Below are 16,149 nucleotides of genomic sequence, written 5' to 3'. Positions count from 1 at the left end.
TATTCTTGCCTGGAGAATCTCATGGACATATGAGCCTGGCAGACTACAGTCCATGGGGTTGCAAAAGAGTCAGACATGACTTAGCAACTACAACAACAACTGCTATGACAAGAGTTTGGAATTTTCATCTCCTTTTTGCTATATTGGTGCTCAGACCTGCCTAATCTTGGTGGCAAACATGCTAGGATTACCAGATTTAGCAAATAAAAATACAGAACACACAAATAAATAAGAATATCAGATAAATAACAACAATTTTTAGTATAAGTATGTCTCATGCAGTATATGGGACACATGCTGAAAACTCATTTGTTTACGTGACATTCAAGCTTAACTGGATGTCTTGTGCGGTATCTGCCAACCCTAGCATGCTGACATTGTTTGACACATCTGTGGAAGAGGGGTGAGCATGCTAGCATTGTCTAACAGACCTGTGGAAGAGGGGTGAGCTGGGTTTGGCAGAGTTAAGGGACCTAGGGTCAGATGCTCCCCCAAGAAACATGGATCACAGTGCTTGAGGGCTATCGTTACTCTTGGTGAGGCCTGACTTGATACTGAGAGAGCAGAGCTGGTGGGTGTGGGTAGCAGAGGCAGGAAGAACAGAAAAGATGGAGCTTCTGCCCCTCTGTGCTCAGGCTCAGGTAGGCGGCCTCACACAACATTCCAAGGACCTGTGTGGAGCTGATGCTGAAGTCCTGGAAGCAGCAGTCCAAGGACTCATTGGGGAATTCTGGCCTTGGATGGCAGAGCAATTCCAGACCTTACCTTTCAGGTGAAAAGTTTAGTTCTTGCAGCCAAAAGGAGCTAGGGCAGGTCAAGTGGCCTGATGTACAAATGTTTTCACATTTTAAACTTCAGCATAGAATTATTATTATTATCACTTCATGCTTGATATTTCACTGGTATAAAATGAGGATCAAAAGTACTGGCTTTCAAGTCAAACTGACTTGGGTTTGAATCCTGGCTTCACCTTCTAGTTGTTAGACTTTGAGAAAATTGTGTGAACTTCTGAACTCTGTAAATAAAGGTACTAACGCTACTTCACAGGGATACTGGAAGGATTAAAATAAGTCATTTCTAAAATTCTTGATACAGTACCTGTCATAGTGTAAAATCTCAGTAAATAGTGTCTATGTAGGGTGGATGTGGTCAGTTGCTCAGTCGTGTCTGACCCTATGCACTGTTGTCCATCAGACTCCTCTGCCCATGGGATTCTCCAGGCAAGAATGCTGGTGGGGGTTGCCATTTTCTACTCCAGGGGATCTTCCTGACCCAGGGATCAAACCTATGTCTTGTGTCTTCTGTATTGGCAGGCAGATGCTTTACCACTAGCGCCCCCTGGGAAGACCCAAATAGTGTCTGTGTGTTATTACAAACTTTTCTAAAGGTCAAGTCCTTAATCTGAACTGAAATCACACAAGAAGCTGTGTTCCAGTTGTAGACTTAATGATATTCATTGACAATCTCTGATGAAAAATCCATAGCAAGTGTTAGATTGACCCTTAATCATTATCATCCTATTAGGGCAGAGAAGCCATTAGAATCCAGTGATTAAACTTTTTATTACTTAAGCTATAACCCCATAATTACTGATGAAAAAAAGCTTCTCTGAGTAACTAAATGCATGAGCTCCAACCAAAGAAAATCCTTCAACTCAATACAGGTATTTGTATTGATCAAAATGAGCTATTTCATTGATTCTTCAGTAACATGTCCAAATGTGAACACTGCTTGCCCATAATATTGTCACTCCCCAGACACGTCTTGGGTGCTGAGAGTTAGCTCATGTGGAGTTGGTGGTTCTCATTTTGGATGTACTAAAGCATCGTCTGGAAGGCTTCAAAAGAAAATAAATAAAAGCAAAAACAAACACAAACAAACTAAGAAAGACCAATTTAATTAAAATCTTCATGGCAAATAAATGGGGAAACAATGACAAACTTCATTTTATTGGGCTCCAAAATCACTGCAGATGGTGACTGCAGTCATGAAGTTAAAAGACGCTTGCTCCTTGGAAGAAAAGTTATGACCAACCTAGACAGCATATTAAAAAGCAGAGACATTACTTTGCCAACAAAGGTCTATCTAGTCAAAGCTATGGTTTTTCCAGTCATCATGTATGGATGTAAGAGTTGGACAGTGAAGAAAGCTGAGCGCCGAAGAATTGATGCTTTTGAACTGTGGTGTTGGAGGAGACTGTTGAGAATCCTTTGGACTACAAGGAGATCCAGTCAGTCCATCCTAAAGGAAATCAGTCCTGAATATTCATTGGAAGGACCAATGCTGAAGGTGAAGCTCCAATACTTTGGCCACCTGATGTGAAGAACTGACTCTAGAAAAGATTCTGATTCTGGGAAAGATTGAAGGCAGGAGGAGAAGGGGACGACAGAGGATGAGATGGTTGGATGGCATCACTGACACAATGGACATGAGTTTGAGCAAGCTCTGGGAGTTGGTGATGGACAGGGAAGCCTGGCGTGCTGCAGTCCATGGGGTCATAAAGAGTCAGACACGACTGAGCAATTGAACTGAACTGAGCTGAACTGAACTGAATTGAACTGAGGTAAGACATGAACACCACTATGTATCAAAAGCTTCTAACTGATTGTAACAAGTCAATTTGAAAATATCAGGTAGAGGAAAGAGCATGAGTTTTTGAGCCATAGCAGGTTATGTTCAAAACCTAGTTTTTGTGTTTGTTAGCTGTGTTGCTTTGTACAATTAACTAGTTTTTCACAGCATCACTTCTTTTTATGAGAAAAATAATGGAAATACTTAATCTCCTAAGAGATCCATGAAGTTACTATAAAAATTGTTATTATTCTAGGGTTTGTGTAGAAGAAGGTGGTCTTATTTAGACATCTCCAGCCAACCAGAGCATTCCTTTCTTTCCATTCACAAAGACTGCCAAATTACAGGAGTTCACCTGGGAATTCTGGCCTTGGACAGCAGAGCAATTCCAGACCTTACCTTTCAGGTGAAAAGTTTGGCCTCTGCAGCTAGATGGAGCTAGGGCAGACTGAGTGGAGTGATGTTCAAATGTTCCCACATTTTGAACTTTGGCGAGAAATGTTTAGTCTCATATGTTTAAGTAAGTATAAAATAAGGATCAAAAATAAAATATCCAAGTATTATATATAACTATTATAATTTTTTCAGTATTTGTCTCTCTTGCCTTTCTCTTTCTATTGTGTGCTTGAAGTCTGGTTCTAACTGTAAACATATTTCTCAATTATAATATATATATATATATATACATATATGTATATATATATATATTATTTTGTCATCTTGGCACTTTCCAGAACCATTTCTGAAAACTGGACCTGAAAAACTGAAGATTCTGGTAACACAATTTTAATAAAGGAAATTTAAATTGGCTTTACCATACTTTTATTATTATGTCCTTATGCTTCCCGCCTTTAGTTTTATAGTAGAAGAATTTCTCCTATTGTGCCCTTCTTACTAAAGAGTTTCCACTTTCTCCTCTTAATCCCAAATTTCCAGATTTGGAGGTTGATTCTCATACTTAATATTTATTTCACGGTAATCTCTCTTGCTAAAATTACTGTTTAATACAGGTTTATTTTTAATTTTTTATACACTTAATTGTCAGAATATGCTTTAATTCTCATTGCAGCCCTAGGGATTCTGGTGACAAAAGTGTCACATAGTTAGGGTTAGAAACCCTATCTCCAACTATCTTAGAGATAAATGGATGTAATGGTTGTAAAAGAGTTGACATCAAAGAATCTTAAAAACCAGCACTATAATATATATTATAAATAATACAATTAAAAGTGTAGTTTCTCCTTTTATCAAATGTAACCATATTTATGGTAAAATTATTATTAATCAAGTAACATGAGATGTAGCAACAAATCATCTTATCAACTCATTTTGATAACTTCCAAATAATTTATTGGTTTTTAAAAAATGTATTATCTAGATTGAAGGCAAAAGGAGAAGAGGGTAGCAGAAGATGAGATGGTTAGATAGCATCACCCACTCAATGGATATGAATCTGAGCAAACTATGGGTATAGTGAAGGACAGGGAAGCCTGACGAGCTACGGTCCAGTTCAGTTCAGTTGTTCAGTCGTGTCTGACTCTTTGGGACCCCATGGACTGCAGCACACCAGGCTTCTTTGTCCATCACCAACTCCCAGAGCCTACTCAAACTCATGTCCATTGCATCGGTGATGCCATCCAACCATCTCATCCAACGTTGTTCCCTTCTCCTTTCGCCTTCAATCTTTCCCTTCATCAGGGAGTTTTCCAATGAGTCAGTTCTTCACATCAGGTGGCCAAAGTATTGGAGCTTCACCTTCAGCATCAGCCCTTCCACTGGTTTGCTCTCCTTGCAGTCCAAGGGACTCTCAAGAGTCTTCTCTAGTACCACTAAAACATCAATTGATTGAAAACATAAATTCTTCGATGCTCAGCTTCCTTTATACTCCAACTCTCACATCCGTACATGACTACTGGAAAAATCATAGCTTTAACTAGATGGACCTTTGTTGGTAAAGTAATGTCTTTGCTTTTTAATATGCTGTCTAGGTTGGTTGTAACTTTTCTTCTAAGGACCAAGTGTCTTTTAATTTCATGGCTGCAGTCACCATCTGCAGTGATTTTGGAGCCCCAGAAAATAAAGTCTGTCACTGTTTCCATTGTTTCCCCATCTATTTGCCATGAAGTGATGGGACCAGATGCCATGATCTTAGTTTTCTGAATGCTGAGTTTTAAGCCAACTTTTTCACTCTCCTCTTTCACTTTCATCAAGAAGCTCTTCACTTACTTTTCACTTTCTGCCATAAGGGTGGTGTCATCTGCAAGTCTGAGGTTATTGATATTTCTCCCAGCAATCTTGATTCCAGCTTGTGCTTCATCCAGCCCAGCGTTTCTCATGATGTACTCTGCATATAAGCTAAATAAGCAGGGTGACAATATACAGCCTTGACATACTCCTTTCCTGATTTGGAACCAGTCTGTTGGTCCATGTCCACTTCTAACTGTTGCTTCCTGATCTGCATACAGGCTTCTCAAGAGGCAGGTCAGGTGGTCTGATATTTCCACCTCTTTAAGAATTTTCCAGTTTGTTGTGATCCACATAGTCAAAGGCTTCGGCATAGTCAATGAAGCAGAAGTAGATATTTTTCTGGAACTCTCTTGCTTTTTCTGTGATCCAAAGGATGTCGGCAATTTGATCTCTGTTTCCTCTGCCTTTTCTAAATCCAGCTTGGACATCTGGAAGTTTATAGTTCATGTACTGTGAAGTCTGGCTTGGAGAATTTTGAGCATTACTTTGCTAGTGTGTAAGATCAGTACAACTGTGTGGTGATTTGAGCATTCTTTGGTGTTGCCTTTCTTTGGGATTGGAATGAAAACTGACCTTTTCCTCCTGTGGCCGCTGTTGAGTTTTCCAAATTTGCTGACATATTGAGTGCAGCACTTTCGCAGCATCATCTTTTAGGATTTGAAATGGCTCAACTGGAATTCCATCACCTCCACTAGCTTTGGAGAAGGCTATGGCACCCCACTCCAGTACTCTTGCCTGGAAAATCCCATGGACGGAGGAGCCTGGTGGGCTGCAGTCCATGGGGTCGCTAAGAGTCAGACACGACTGAGCAACTTCACTTTCACTTTTCACTTTCATGCATTGGAGAAGGAAAGGGCAACCCACTCCAGTGTTCTTGCCTAGAGAATCCCAGGGTCGGGGGAGCCTGGCAGGCTGCCATCTATGGGGTCTCTCAGAGTCGGACAGACTGAAGCGCCTTAGCAGCAGCAGCAGCAGTGGCAGCCACTAGCTTTGTTTGTAGTGATGCTTCCTAAGGCCCACTTGACTTTGCATTCGAGAATGTCTGCCTCTAGGTGAGTGATCACACCATCGTGGTTATCTGGGTCATGAAGATCTTTTTTGCATAGTTCTTCTGTGTATTCTTGCCACCTCTTCTTAATATCTTCTGCTTCTTTAAGGTCCATACCATTTCTGTCCTTTATTGTGCTCATCTTTGCATGAAATATTCCCATGGTATCTCTAATTTTCTTGAAGAGATCTCTACTCCTTCCCATTCTATTGTTTTCCTCTCTTTCTTTGCACTGATCACTGAGGAAGGCTTTCTTATCTCTCCTTGCTATTCTTTGGAACTCTGCATTCAAATGGGTATATCTTTTCTTTTCTCCTTTGCTTTTCACTTCCCTTCTTTTCACAGCTATTTGTAAGGCCTCCTCAGACAATCATTTTGCCTTTTTGCATTTCTTTTTCTCGGGGATGGTCTTGATCATTGCTTCCTGTACAATGTCAGGAACCTCCGTACATTGCTCTTCAGGCACTCTGTCTATCAGATCTAATCCCTTGAATCTATTTGTCACTTCCACTGTATAATCCTAAGAGTTTGATTTAGGTCATACCTGAATGGTCTAGTGGTTTTCCCTACTTGCTTCAATTTAAGTCTGTGTTTGGCAATAAGGAGTTCGTGATCTGAGCATGGGGTCACAAAAAATTGGACACAACTTAGTGACTGAACAACAACAACAAAAGGGACTTCCTTGGTGGTCAGTGGTTAAGACTTTGCTTTTCAATACAGGGGGTGAGGTTTGATCCCTGGTCAAGCAGTTAAGATTCCACATGCCTCACAGCCAAAAAACCAAAACATAAAACAGAAGCAATACTGTAACAAATTCGATAAAAACTAAAAATGGTCCACATTCAAAAAAAATCTTTTAAAAAATGTGTTATCATTTCACTCACTTGGTTTTTTGGCTTTGCTGGTTTGTTTAATATGGTTATCACTAGTTAAATCACAATTTCATCTGAGCTGTGACTTAACACAAAAAACTTCGTAAAACTCCATTGAACTCTTCCATTGGCTTTGCCATAAAGTAGATTGTCATCAGTCTCAGAGAGAAGAGTGCTTTTTTAATATTACGGGTGTTGCACATGGGACAGAGCCTTAGAACCTTAAAGTTTTTTAACATTTTTATTTTCTTTTTATAATACTTTTAAGAGAAACAGTTAAAGTTTCATTGATCGTCATTTTAATGCATTAAGTTTGCTCAGATGGTAAAGAATCCACTTGCAGTTCAGGGTTCAATCCCTGGGCCAGGAAGATCTCCTGGAGAAGGGAATGGCAACCCACTCCAGTATTCTTGTCTGGAGAATTCCATGGACAGAGGAGCCTGGTGAGCTGCAGTTCATAGGATCACAAAGAGTTGGACACAACTGAGCAACTAATACTTTCACCTTCAGTGTTTAATGCATTGATTTATAAGCTTTCAAAAATGTTGTTTTCTCATTTTGGTAGATAAAGATGTTACCAAGAGTTAGAAATAATTCCAGGTTGTAAAGACCCACTCATACAAACTCACTTTAAAGATAATCCTTTAAGTATCTTATGACTATGTCTTGTTAAGCTTTTTTTTTTTAATAAAATTTTCAGTTTTGGAAAAATTTTTTATTTTCAGAATAGTTGCAAATATAGTACAGAAAGTTTTCACATCCCTCTACCCAGTTTACTTTAATGTTAACATCTTACATAAATAACCATTGTCCATTTGTGAAAAACAAGAAATTAACATTGGCAAAATACTATTTACCAAACTATAAACTTTATTTGGATTTCAGTAAAACTCAAGTCCCCTTCATTACCAATTGCACATTTCTCCATAAAGGTAAGTACTATTACTAGTTAAGTTTGTGTGCTTATCATATGCATATCTATAGACCTACCTGTAGAATTATAGTGTTCCATTTTATGGTTGTGTTGTTAGATATTTTTTCACAAAATGTTATCATATTGGTCAAGTTCTCTTTATTCAAAGACATGCATGTTATTGTGATTTTTCCCAGCAATATTTCTTCTTTGATGTCTGTCTGATATCAATATAGACACTGTAACTTCCTTTTGATTAGAGTTAGAATGACATAACTTGTTTCATCATTTTGTTTTTAACTTATCTATGTCTTTATATTTAAAGTGGTTTCCTTGCAGATGATATTTAGTTGTGTCCTGCTTTAATATGCAGTCTGACAATATCTGTCTTTAATTGAGGTCTTCATACCATTTATGTTTAATGCAATGATTAATGAAGTTGGGCTTCCCTGGTGGCTCAGATGATAAACTGCCTGCAATGGAGGAGATCCAAGTTCGATCCCTGGGTAGGGAAGATCCCCTGGAGAAGGAAATGGCTACCCACTCCAATATTCTTGCCTGGAGAATTCCATGGACAGAGGAGCCTGGCGGGCCACAGTCCAGTGGACTGCAAAGAGTGGATATGACTGGGTAACTAACACTTTCACACTTTCTTTTCTTTGATAGAATTGGATTTAAACTAGGAACTTGCCAGTTACTAGTCTTATCTGTTATTTATTCCTTTTTCCTTCTTTTTCTGCCTTCTATTGGATTACTTTTTATGGTTGGTTTGATTTACATTATTTGCTTATAAGTTATACTTCTTTTAAAATTTTTCTGGTGGTTGCTGTAAGGTTTGCAATATACGTTTTTAACTTGTCACAGTTTATCTTTAAATGATATTGTAAGATTTGCTATATAAGAGCCTTACACCAGCATACACTCTTTTTCTCCTTTCCATTGTTCGTGCTATTTTTGTCATATATTTTACTTCTACATAAATTATAACTCCATAATAAATTGTTACTGGTTTTGCTTTAGACTAAGTATCAGCAAACTATGGCCTATAAGTCAGTCACATGTTTCTGTAAATAAATTTTTATGTGATTACTGCCCACTCATTTATTTACATTTTGTCCACATCTACTTTCATGCTGTAGCAGCAGAGTTGAACAGTTACAGCAGAGACTTTTATGGCCTTCCAGTCTAAAATATTCACTGTCTGGTCCTTTAAGAAAAAGTTTGCTAACTCTTATCTTAGACAATTATTTTTTAAGTTGATTAAAATTAAGAAACAATTTTTTTTATGTTTGCTCTTATTTTTGTACTTTTTGTCCTTTGTTTTTAACACTGTACTTTATGTAGATCTAAATTTTTATTGAAATATAGTTGATTTACAGTATTAGTTTCAGATATATAGCATTGTGATTCAGTAATTTTACAGATTATACTCTATTAAAAGTTATTATAACATAATGGTTATAATGCCCTATTCCATACAATATATCCTTGTCACTTATCCATCATATACATAGTAGTTTGTGTCTCTTAATCCCATATCCCTATCTTGCTCCTTTTCCCTTCCCTCTCCCTACTGGTAACCTCCAGTTTGTTTTCTATATCTGTGAGTCTGTTTCTGTGAATTTGGTAGAACGTTCACATGTATATTATTCTTTTTAACTGTGGCATTGAATTCTACAGTGAGACGTATCATGGTCCAAAAGAATTTATCCCAAGTGGTTCAAATAAGGAGACTTTATTGAAGGACTATTCATAGATGTATGAACAGGTTTAGGGGAATAAGTAACTTGCTTGAAGTTTCTAGTATTTGTGTATGTTCCTTAATCCCCAGATGCATGTGGAAGTGGGAAACATCATAAGCATAAACCAAGTGAGCCTGCTGTCAATTGGATTTCTTTTGTTTCAAGGCAGTTGTATTAGTCGGGGTTCTCTAGATAAATAGAACCAACAGGATATGAACATGTAGAAAGAAATTTATTTTTTAAAGAATTGACAATTATGGGGGCAAATCCCAAAATCTGCAAGGTGAATTGGTGGGCTAGAAACAGGGAATGATTATGAGTTTATTCCAGTCTAAGTCCAAAGTCCTGAGAACTAGGGGAATCAATAGTGTAGTTCCTGTATAAAGGCCGGTAGACTCAAAACCCAGGAAGAGCTAATGTTTCAGTGCAAAGACAGGGAGAAAAAAAAAGGCCAGTGTCTCCATATTAAGGCAGTCAGGCAGGAATAATTCTCTCTTGCTTGGGGTCAGCCTTTTTGTTCTATTTAGGTCTTCCACTGATTGTATGAAGCCCACCCATATTAGAGAGGGCTATCTGCTTTATTCAATCTAGTGATTTAAATGTTAATCTCATCCAAAAACATCCTCCTAGCAACACCCAGAATAATGTTTAATCCAATATCTGGGCACCCTATGGACCAGTCAAGTTGACACATAAAATTAACCATTATAGCAGGGAATAGACCATCTGCTTATTTCAATTCATGAGGCACTTTATCTTTGAGAACTGTCATTCTTTCTAATTAAGAGCTGATGGTGATGTCCTTTTTGGGTAATATAGGCATGACAGCATGTGTGTGTGTAATACATGCTTATATATGCACACATACATAGTTATATATTTTTTTATAGGAAACACAAGATCTTTGGACCAGAGAACAAACCATTTATTATTCACTGAGCATTTAGCTACGTGCTTCAGTCCCCATGAGGGCTTGATGCCACTGTGCACGTGCAGTAGAATTGCACCATAAGAGAGGAACCTCAAATTATGAAACTTAGAGCCTTTGTAGGTTGTTCACACATTCATTTATCTTCCCTTCCAAAGGGGGAGGAAGACCTTTACTCCGAAATGTATTAATAAACAAGATCTTCTCTGGAGGGGAGAGTGGAAGGAGTCTACCTTTTTTTTTTAAACTATCCTGGAATGCGAAAAAATGATGCCAGCGGGGATAAGTGCTATACTTTCTCCAGAACAACACACTGTGTCCAATTTCCAAGGCACATTTTCCTTTCAGATTTTAAACGCAATGATCTTCCTTTCTGATTTCCTCAGAGTGATTATTAATTACTAAGATTTCAGTTCAGTTGGCAAAATAATCTCTGGCAAAATAAGGTGCCAGAGATCTTTATAAATCACAAATAAAGACAATTTTTCTCTTTAGTTGGTTTTCCTAATCCTTTTCCCCACTGATAAGCAAGAAATGTAGACGGCCTTAGAAGTTTGCCTCCTTTTTTCTTTCTGTAACTTAGACGAGAGCTGGCTCAGCTGAACTAAGCCAGTCTGCAGAGGGGTAGAAAGCCTTTGGTTGATGTCAATACTCATGGTAGGCAGGGTATTCCCAGGGTCCAATGTGTATACTCCTGAGGGCTTTTTGTGTCTAGAAGACCCTTGATATATTTATTGCAACTTAGAAAAATTATATGTCTCCAATCCTTCTAAGGTTAACCTACAGGTAGGTACTACGGTGCAGGAATGGGACCCATTTTTGTTGTTGGAGTGCTCTCTGACTGTTGGTCAAAGCAGGACCCTGTATGTGGGAACTTGTCCATGGTGGAGATAGAACATTTCTGCCAGGAATGTGCTGTGGAATACTTGAGGGGTTGAGAGATGACATGTTTTCTACTTCTCTGGGTTTTGTTTTTGTTTTGGCTGCACTAGGTCTTCATTGCTGCATGCAGGCTTTCTCTATTTGCAGAGAGTGAGGGCTGATCTCTAGTTGCGGTGCACAGGCTTCTCATTGCAACGGCTTCTCTTGCTGTGGAGCACAGGCTCTAGGGCACTTAGGCTTCAGTAGCTGCAGTGGATGGGCTCAGTAGTTGTGGCACAATGCTTAGTTGCCTCACAGCATGTGGAATCTTTCCGGGCATTGAACCCATGTCCCCTGTGTTGGCAGGCAGATTCTTAACTACTGGACCATCAGGGAAGCCCACTATTTCTCTATTTTTAAGATTTTCTCCCCATCAATATAATTTTGTACCTTTGCTGTGTATTGCTAGTGTGACCATTATGACTGTATGACAGTAAAGACTGCAGATCTTTTATTTTGAAAGCCAAAGACAAAGCTTTCAAAAGCTTTTTTAAACTTTCTTTGCCAGGACCTTTTTCCAAGAAGCAGTTTCCTGGTGATCAAACAGCCCATATTCATTCCCTTCAGGTTGAAACTGCCTCATTCCACTTATCCTAATTGGAAGTAATAAAATTACTGTTCTCTCTGATATCTTCATTGAAATACTTTGTCATTTTGCTGTCATCAGTTTCTAGAAGTTTCTGTGAGTGAAATTTCACCCCTCTGATTGTCTCATTTTATGGAATATGATTTTAAGTATGACGTTTTTCTTCCTCATGATTATAATTTTTTCTATCTAGAGAGATTATGGATAACTGAAACACAAATCCTTGTATCATATCTCAGACATAATATCCTTCTACAACAGAAAATATACTCAAAATGCTAATGTGCTTACCAAGCAGGTGGTGTTTGATAACACTAAGAAATATCACCATAATCACGTCTGCCCAGTGGAAAAGAGGAAGTTCTGTTTTTCATCTTGCATCCCAAACTGGAAGCTACTTTTCTGTGAAAAGGAGAGGGTTTATATGATTTTTCCACAGTGACAGCCAGAGAAAAGGGACTAACTTAGGTTTAAAGCACCAAGTCAACCTGTCCAGGACCGCTGAAAGATTTGAGCATCAGAATAGATACTGCCAGAAACAGAGCCTCTCAAACAGAGAAGCTAGACCCAGATGTCAAGAGAAAATGTGAGACACTTTTGTAGTATATGTGAGGAAAGTCTAGCCCTTTAACAATAAGCTTCAGCTTAGGGAAGCACAAGGAATAATAAACCTCTAAGGTCCCTAGAAACCAGTACAGTGGCTGGAACATGGTAAGCACTTAATAAATGCCAGCTGAATAAATAAATGAATGAATGACTATCCCTGAGCACATGGCCCAAGGGTGCCAGGCTTACTGTATTGACTTTTCAGGAGAGGTTATTCCAGATACCTTACCTCTCTTAGGCTACATGCTTGGTAGTCTCATTCCCAGTGATGTGGTAAACTTCACGTTCATTCATCTGCTCTTCCAGGAAGAACAAACCCACCACTGATTTCTCACTACTAGCCTAGGATCCAGGGTAGAAAGATCCTGGATTGATAGCATTGTTCTAGAAAGACTGCAGAGAGTACTGGGGGACCAGATGAATGGGGTGGTGGTGGTTTAGTGGCTAAGTCGTGTCCAACTATTGCAACCCCGCGGACTGTAGCTTGCCAGGTCCTTCTGTCCATGGGATTCTCCAGGCAAGAATACTGGAGTGAGTTGCCATTTCCTTCTCTAGGGGATATTCCTGACCCAGGAATCGAACCCAGCTCTCCCACATTGCAGGTAGATTCTTTACCTACTGAGCTATGAAGGAAGCCCCATGGATGGATAGGGAAAGTTAGCACAATTAAGTGATTTATGAGCAATCTGGACCCTAGCTGTGTCTCTTTCTGTGGTAGGGCCATTCTGAGGGTTTAACACTCTCTTAACAGATCATCTTCTCAAAGAAGGGACACTTTTGTTCCTGCATCACTTCAAGGATGTAAAAACCTTATCTGCCTCTGTCCTTACCTAGGTCTACCTTAATCCAACTTCATTCTTATAGCATTTAAGCTAATTGCTTCTCCAACAGTCATGGAACTCACCCACTGTAGTCACTCTAGGTTGCCTCCATGTGGATGCTTTGGAGAAACTGACCCCTGCCCCATTCCATTAAGACTAGAAATTGTTTAAAAAAAAAAAAAAAAACCAACACAACAGATAGAAGATGAGAATAGTGATCTAGAGGAAGGAATATCACTGAGAATTTGGATGGTCAAGGAAAGCTTCATTGAAGTAATGACCTCCATTGGGTCTTGCAGGGAGTATCGGTAAGAAGAGGAGAGTGTTGGTAGGAAATGGTGGGGGCAGAGGCAGATGAGGGATGTTGTCTTCTGAAGACAATCAGCAGACCATCAGACAGAAGATGTAGGTGTGGGGTAAGAATTGTGGGTGATAGGGTGGAAAAGTTGAGTGTGCAGCTCAAAAATGGCTTCAAATTTCAGGCTAAAAGGTGAGACTTTCTTCTGTGAGCTAGACTATGAAATTTTCAGGTGAGTTTCACAACTCAACCAACTTTAGCAAAAAGAACAGGATATGGTTAATGCACTTAGGAAAAAAAAGTCTAAACATCTTACCATAGCTAACAAGACCCCACAACATCTGCCTACCTCCCCAACCCTGAAGTGAAGTGAAATTAAGAAGTTGCTCAGTCATGTCTGACTCTTTGCAACCCCGTGGACTATACAGCCCATGGAATTCTCCAGGCCAGAATACTGGTGTGGGTAGCTGTTCCCTTCTCCAGGGGAACTTCCCAACCTAGGGATCAAACCCAGGTCTCCCAGTTTGCAGGCAGGTTCTTTACCAACTGAGCCATCAGGGAAGCCTTCCCCAACCTTCTATCTCCCCAAAGAAGGTGGACAGCTGACAGCCTCTTCCACAGCACTCGCAACAGTGGGGAAAACAAATCCTTTACTGAAGGACAATCAGGATGGGTATCACACCTGGATTGGGATCACACACGAGGAGGAAGTGACCACCTGCAAACCTGGAAGCAGTTCCTCTCCAGGAACAGAAATTGTCAGCACCTTAACCCTGGACTTCCCAGTCTCCAAAACTATGAGAAATGAACGTCTGCTGTCTAAGCCACTATGGCATTTTGTTATAGCAGCCCAAGCAAACTAAGACATGGGCATTGTGGTTGAATGGTAGAGAGGAAACACTGCTTTCTTTCTCTCTCTTTTAGAGACCCAGTGCCTTCTGCTCTTTAAGTTTAAAAACCTCTCCCCTCCCCCCATCCATTAGCCTTCTGCTTTATTGTTCTCTTTTTTTCTTTCCAGTACCCCTTTCTCTTGCCATGCCGCAAATTGTGGTGGTAAGTAGGTACATTTAAGATGTGGAAGCAGGAAACATTTTAATATACCATTTCCTCCGACTGGCAGTACTGCCAGAAGCACACTGTTTTGTTTTCTCAGTTCACTCTCTTGCCTTAGTAACCAGATTTTGTTTGTCATCTTTTTGTTTTTTTTTTTTGCCCATTCTTAAGTTATACAGTAGGTACATTGAGTCCCGTTATATCATGCTTACTTGTGAACCCTTTTAGTAATCCTATAATTTTCTTGGGGAATAACCTATAGTTCGTAAAATGGGCCATAAAAACCTGGTATAACAAGTCATCCTTAAATTTGAGTTGTTTCCTACATTAGGGAAGAGTAATACTTGGCACCTCAGGATGCCACCGAGTACTTCACGTACTCATCCCTGTTCATCATTGTAAGCTGTTTATTGACACCTAGAGTTCATAATATTGTACAACAGATCCCGGCACAGGGTCTTGAGCAAAAGACAATAAATCCTGACAGCTTTTAAAGAGTGCCTTACAAGCTACAATCTCTTAGGAGATGGCAGAATCCTAAAATACTTTTCTTTCCAAATAAGTCCGCAGTATTATCCCAAGTATTATAATTACACCATTAATTTATGATGATGCCACTTTTAAGTCAAGTAGAGCTTCATAATTTTCAGCTTAATTTGCAGGTATAGTGTATTTGGAAGTAGGGCAGTGGTGGATAAGGAAAACATGAACAAAACTGTTGAAAAAGGAAACTTTGACCAGCGCAGGTGAGAATAAAATTAAATCCTGTGTTTACTTTTAAAAAGGTCATTAAACCCTGATTTGAGACTAGTTGGAAATTATTTAATTCTGCCAGCAGTTAAAGGTTTGAAGCGTAAAGCCATTGTATTTAACACTTCAGTTTAAGGTGGAGGATGAGAACAGGAGCTGGGTTTAAATACCTCCCAGGGAGCTTGTGCTCTGTGTGTGTGTGTGTGTTTGGGGGAGAGCAGTGGTTGACATGCAAGACATTTATTTTATAATTTAAAGGCTGTGGGAAGACTTTTGAATCACTAATTGGGGGTCATGACATTAAATGTGGGCTTTAGTAGGATAGGGCTTAGCAGGATAGGAGATTCAGTTCATTGTTGGGCCTGTAATTTAGGGTTTGAGTATTGCATGTCTTTAAGCAAGACTGGATCTCATGAGTCCTGGATGATCTTGAAATTCTAAAATTCTGTAGTCTCTGTATTATTTGTAACACTGAAGAATCCTAAAATAAAATATCAGAAGTGGAAAGAAATTTGAGGACTGTAGGATCCAATCTTTTGGCTGTGAATATAAAAAGAATACAAAGAGATCTTTCCAGATGGTACAGTGGTAAAGAATCTGTCTGCCAATGCAGGAGACGCAAGAGCTGCAGGTTCAATCTCTGGGTCGGGAAGATGCCCTGGAGAAGGAAATGGCATCCCACTCCAGTACTCTTGCTTGGAGGATCCCACGGACAGAGGAGTCTGGCAGGCTACAGCCCGTGGGGTCACAGAGAGTCAGGCACGATTGAGCGACTGAGCACGCACACACATGC

The 16,149-nt window shown here is 39.5% G+C and overlaps 1 protein-coding gene across 6 annotated transcripts in view; it reads left to right on the top strand.

Moving 5' to 3' along the window:
* Positions 1-16,149, top strand: part of LOC145540764 (uncharacterized) — a 170,072-nt gene that overhangs the window by 31,002 nt on the left and 122,921 nt on the right. For 2 of the 6 annotated variants that reach the window (XR_014078537.1, XR_014078538.1), the window contains exon 4: positions 8,113-8,281. The exons of 3 other annotated variants lie outside the window; for them this stretch is intronic. Coding sequence is in view for 1 of the 3 variants with exons in the window: in XM_081575844.1 (XP_081431970.1) it covers positions 8,091-8,281 (191 nt within the window). In the remaining 2 variants the exon portion in view is untranslated. Of the gene's footprint in view, positions 1-8,090; positions 8,282-16,149 lie in introns of all 6 variants that reach the window. One more of the 6 variants, XM_081575844.1, reaches the window with a different exon arrangement.

Source organism: Giraffa tippelskirchi, chromosome 3, assembly GCF_054371585.1.
Source record: "Giraffa tippelskirchi isolate mGirTip1 chromosome 3, T2T-mGirTip1v1.2.pri, whole genome shotgun sequence".
Classification (NCBI taxonomy): Eukaryota; Metazoa; Chordata; class Mammalia; order Artiodactyla; family Giraffidae; genus Giraffa; species Giraffa tippelskirchi.
This window is presented reverse-complemented; position numbering and strand designations above follow the sequence as displayed.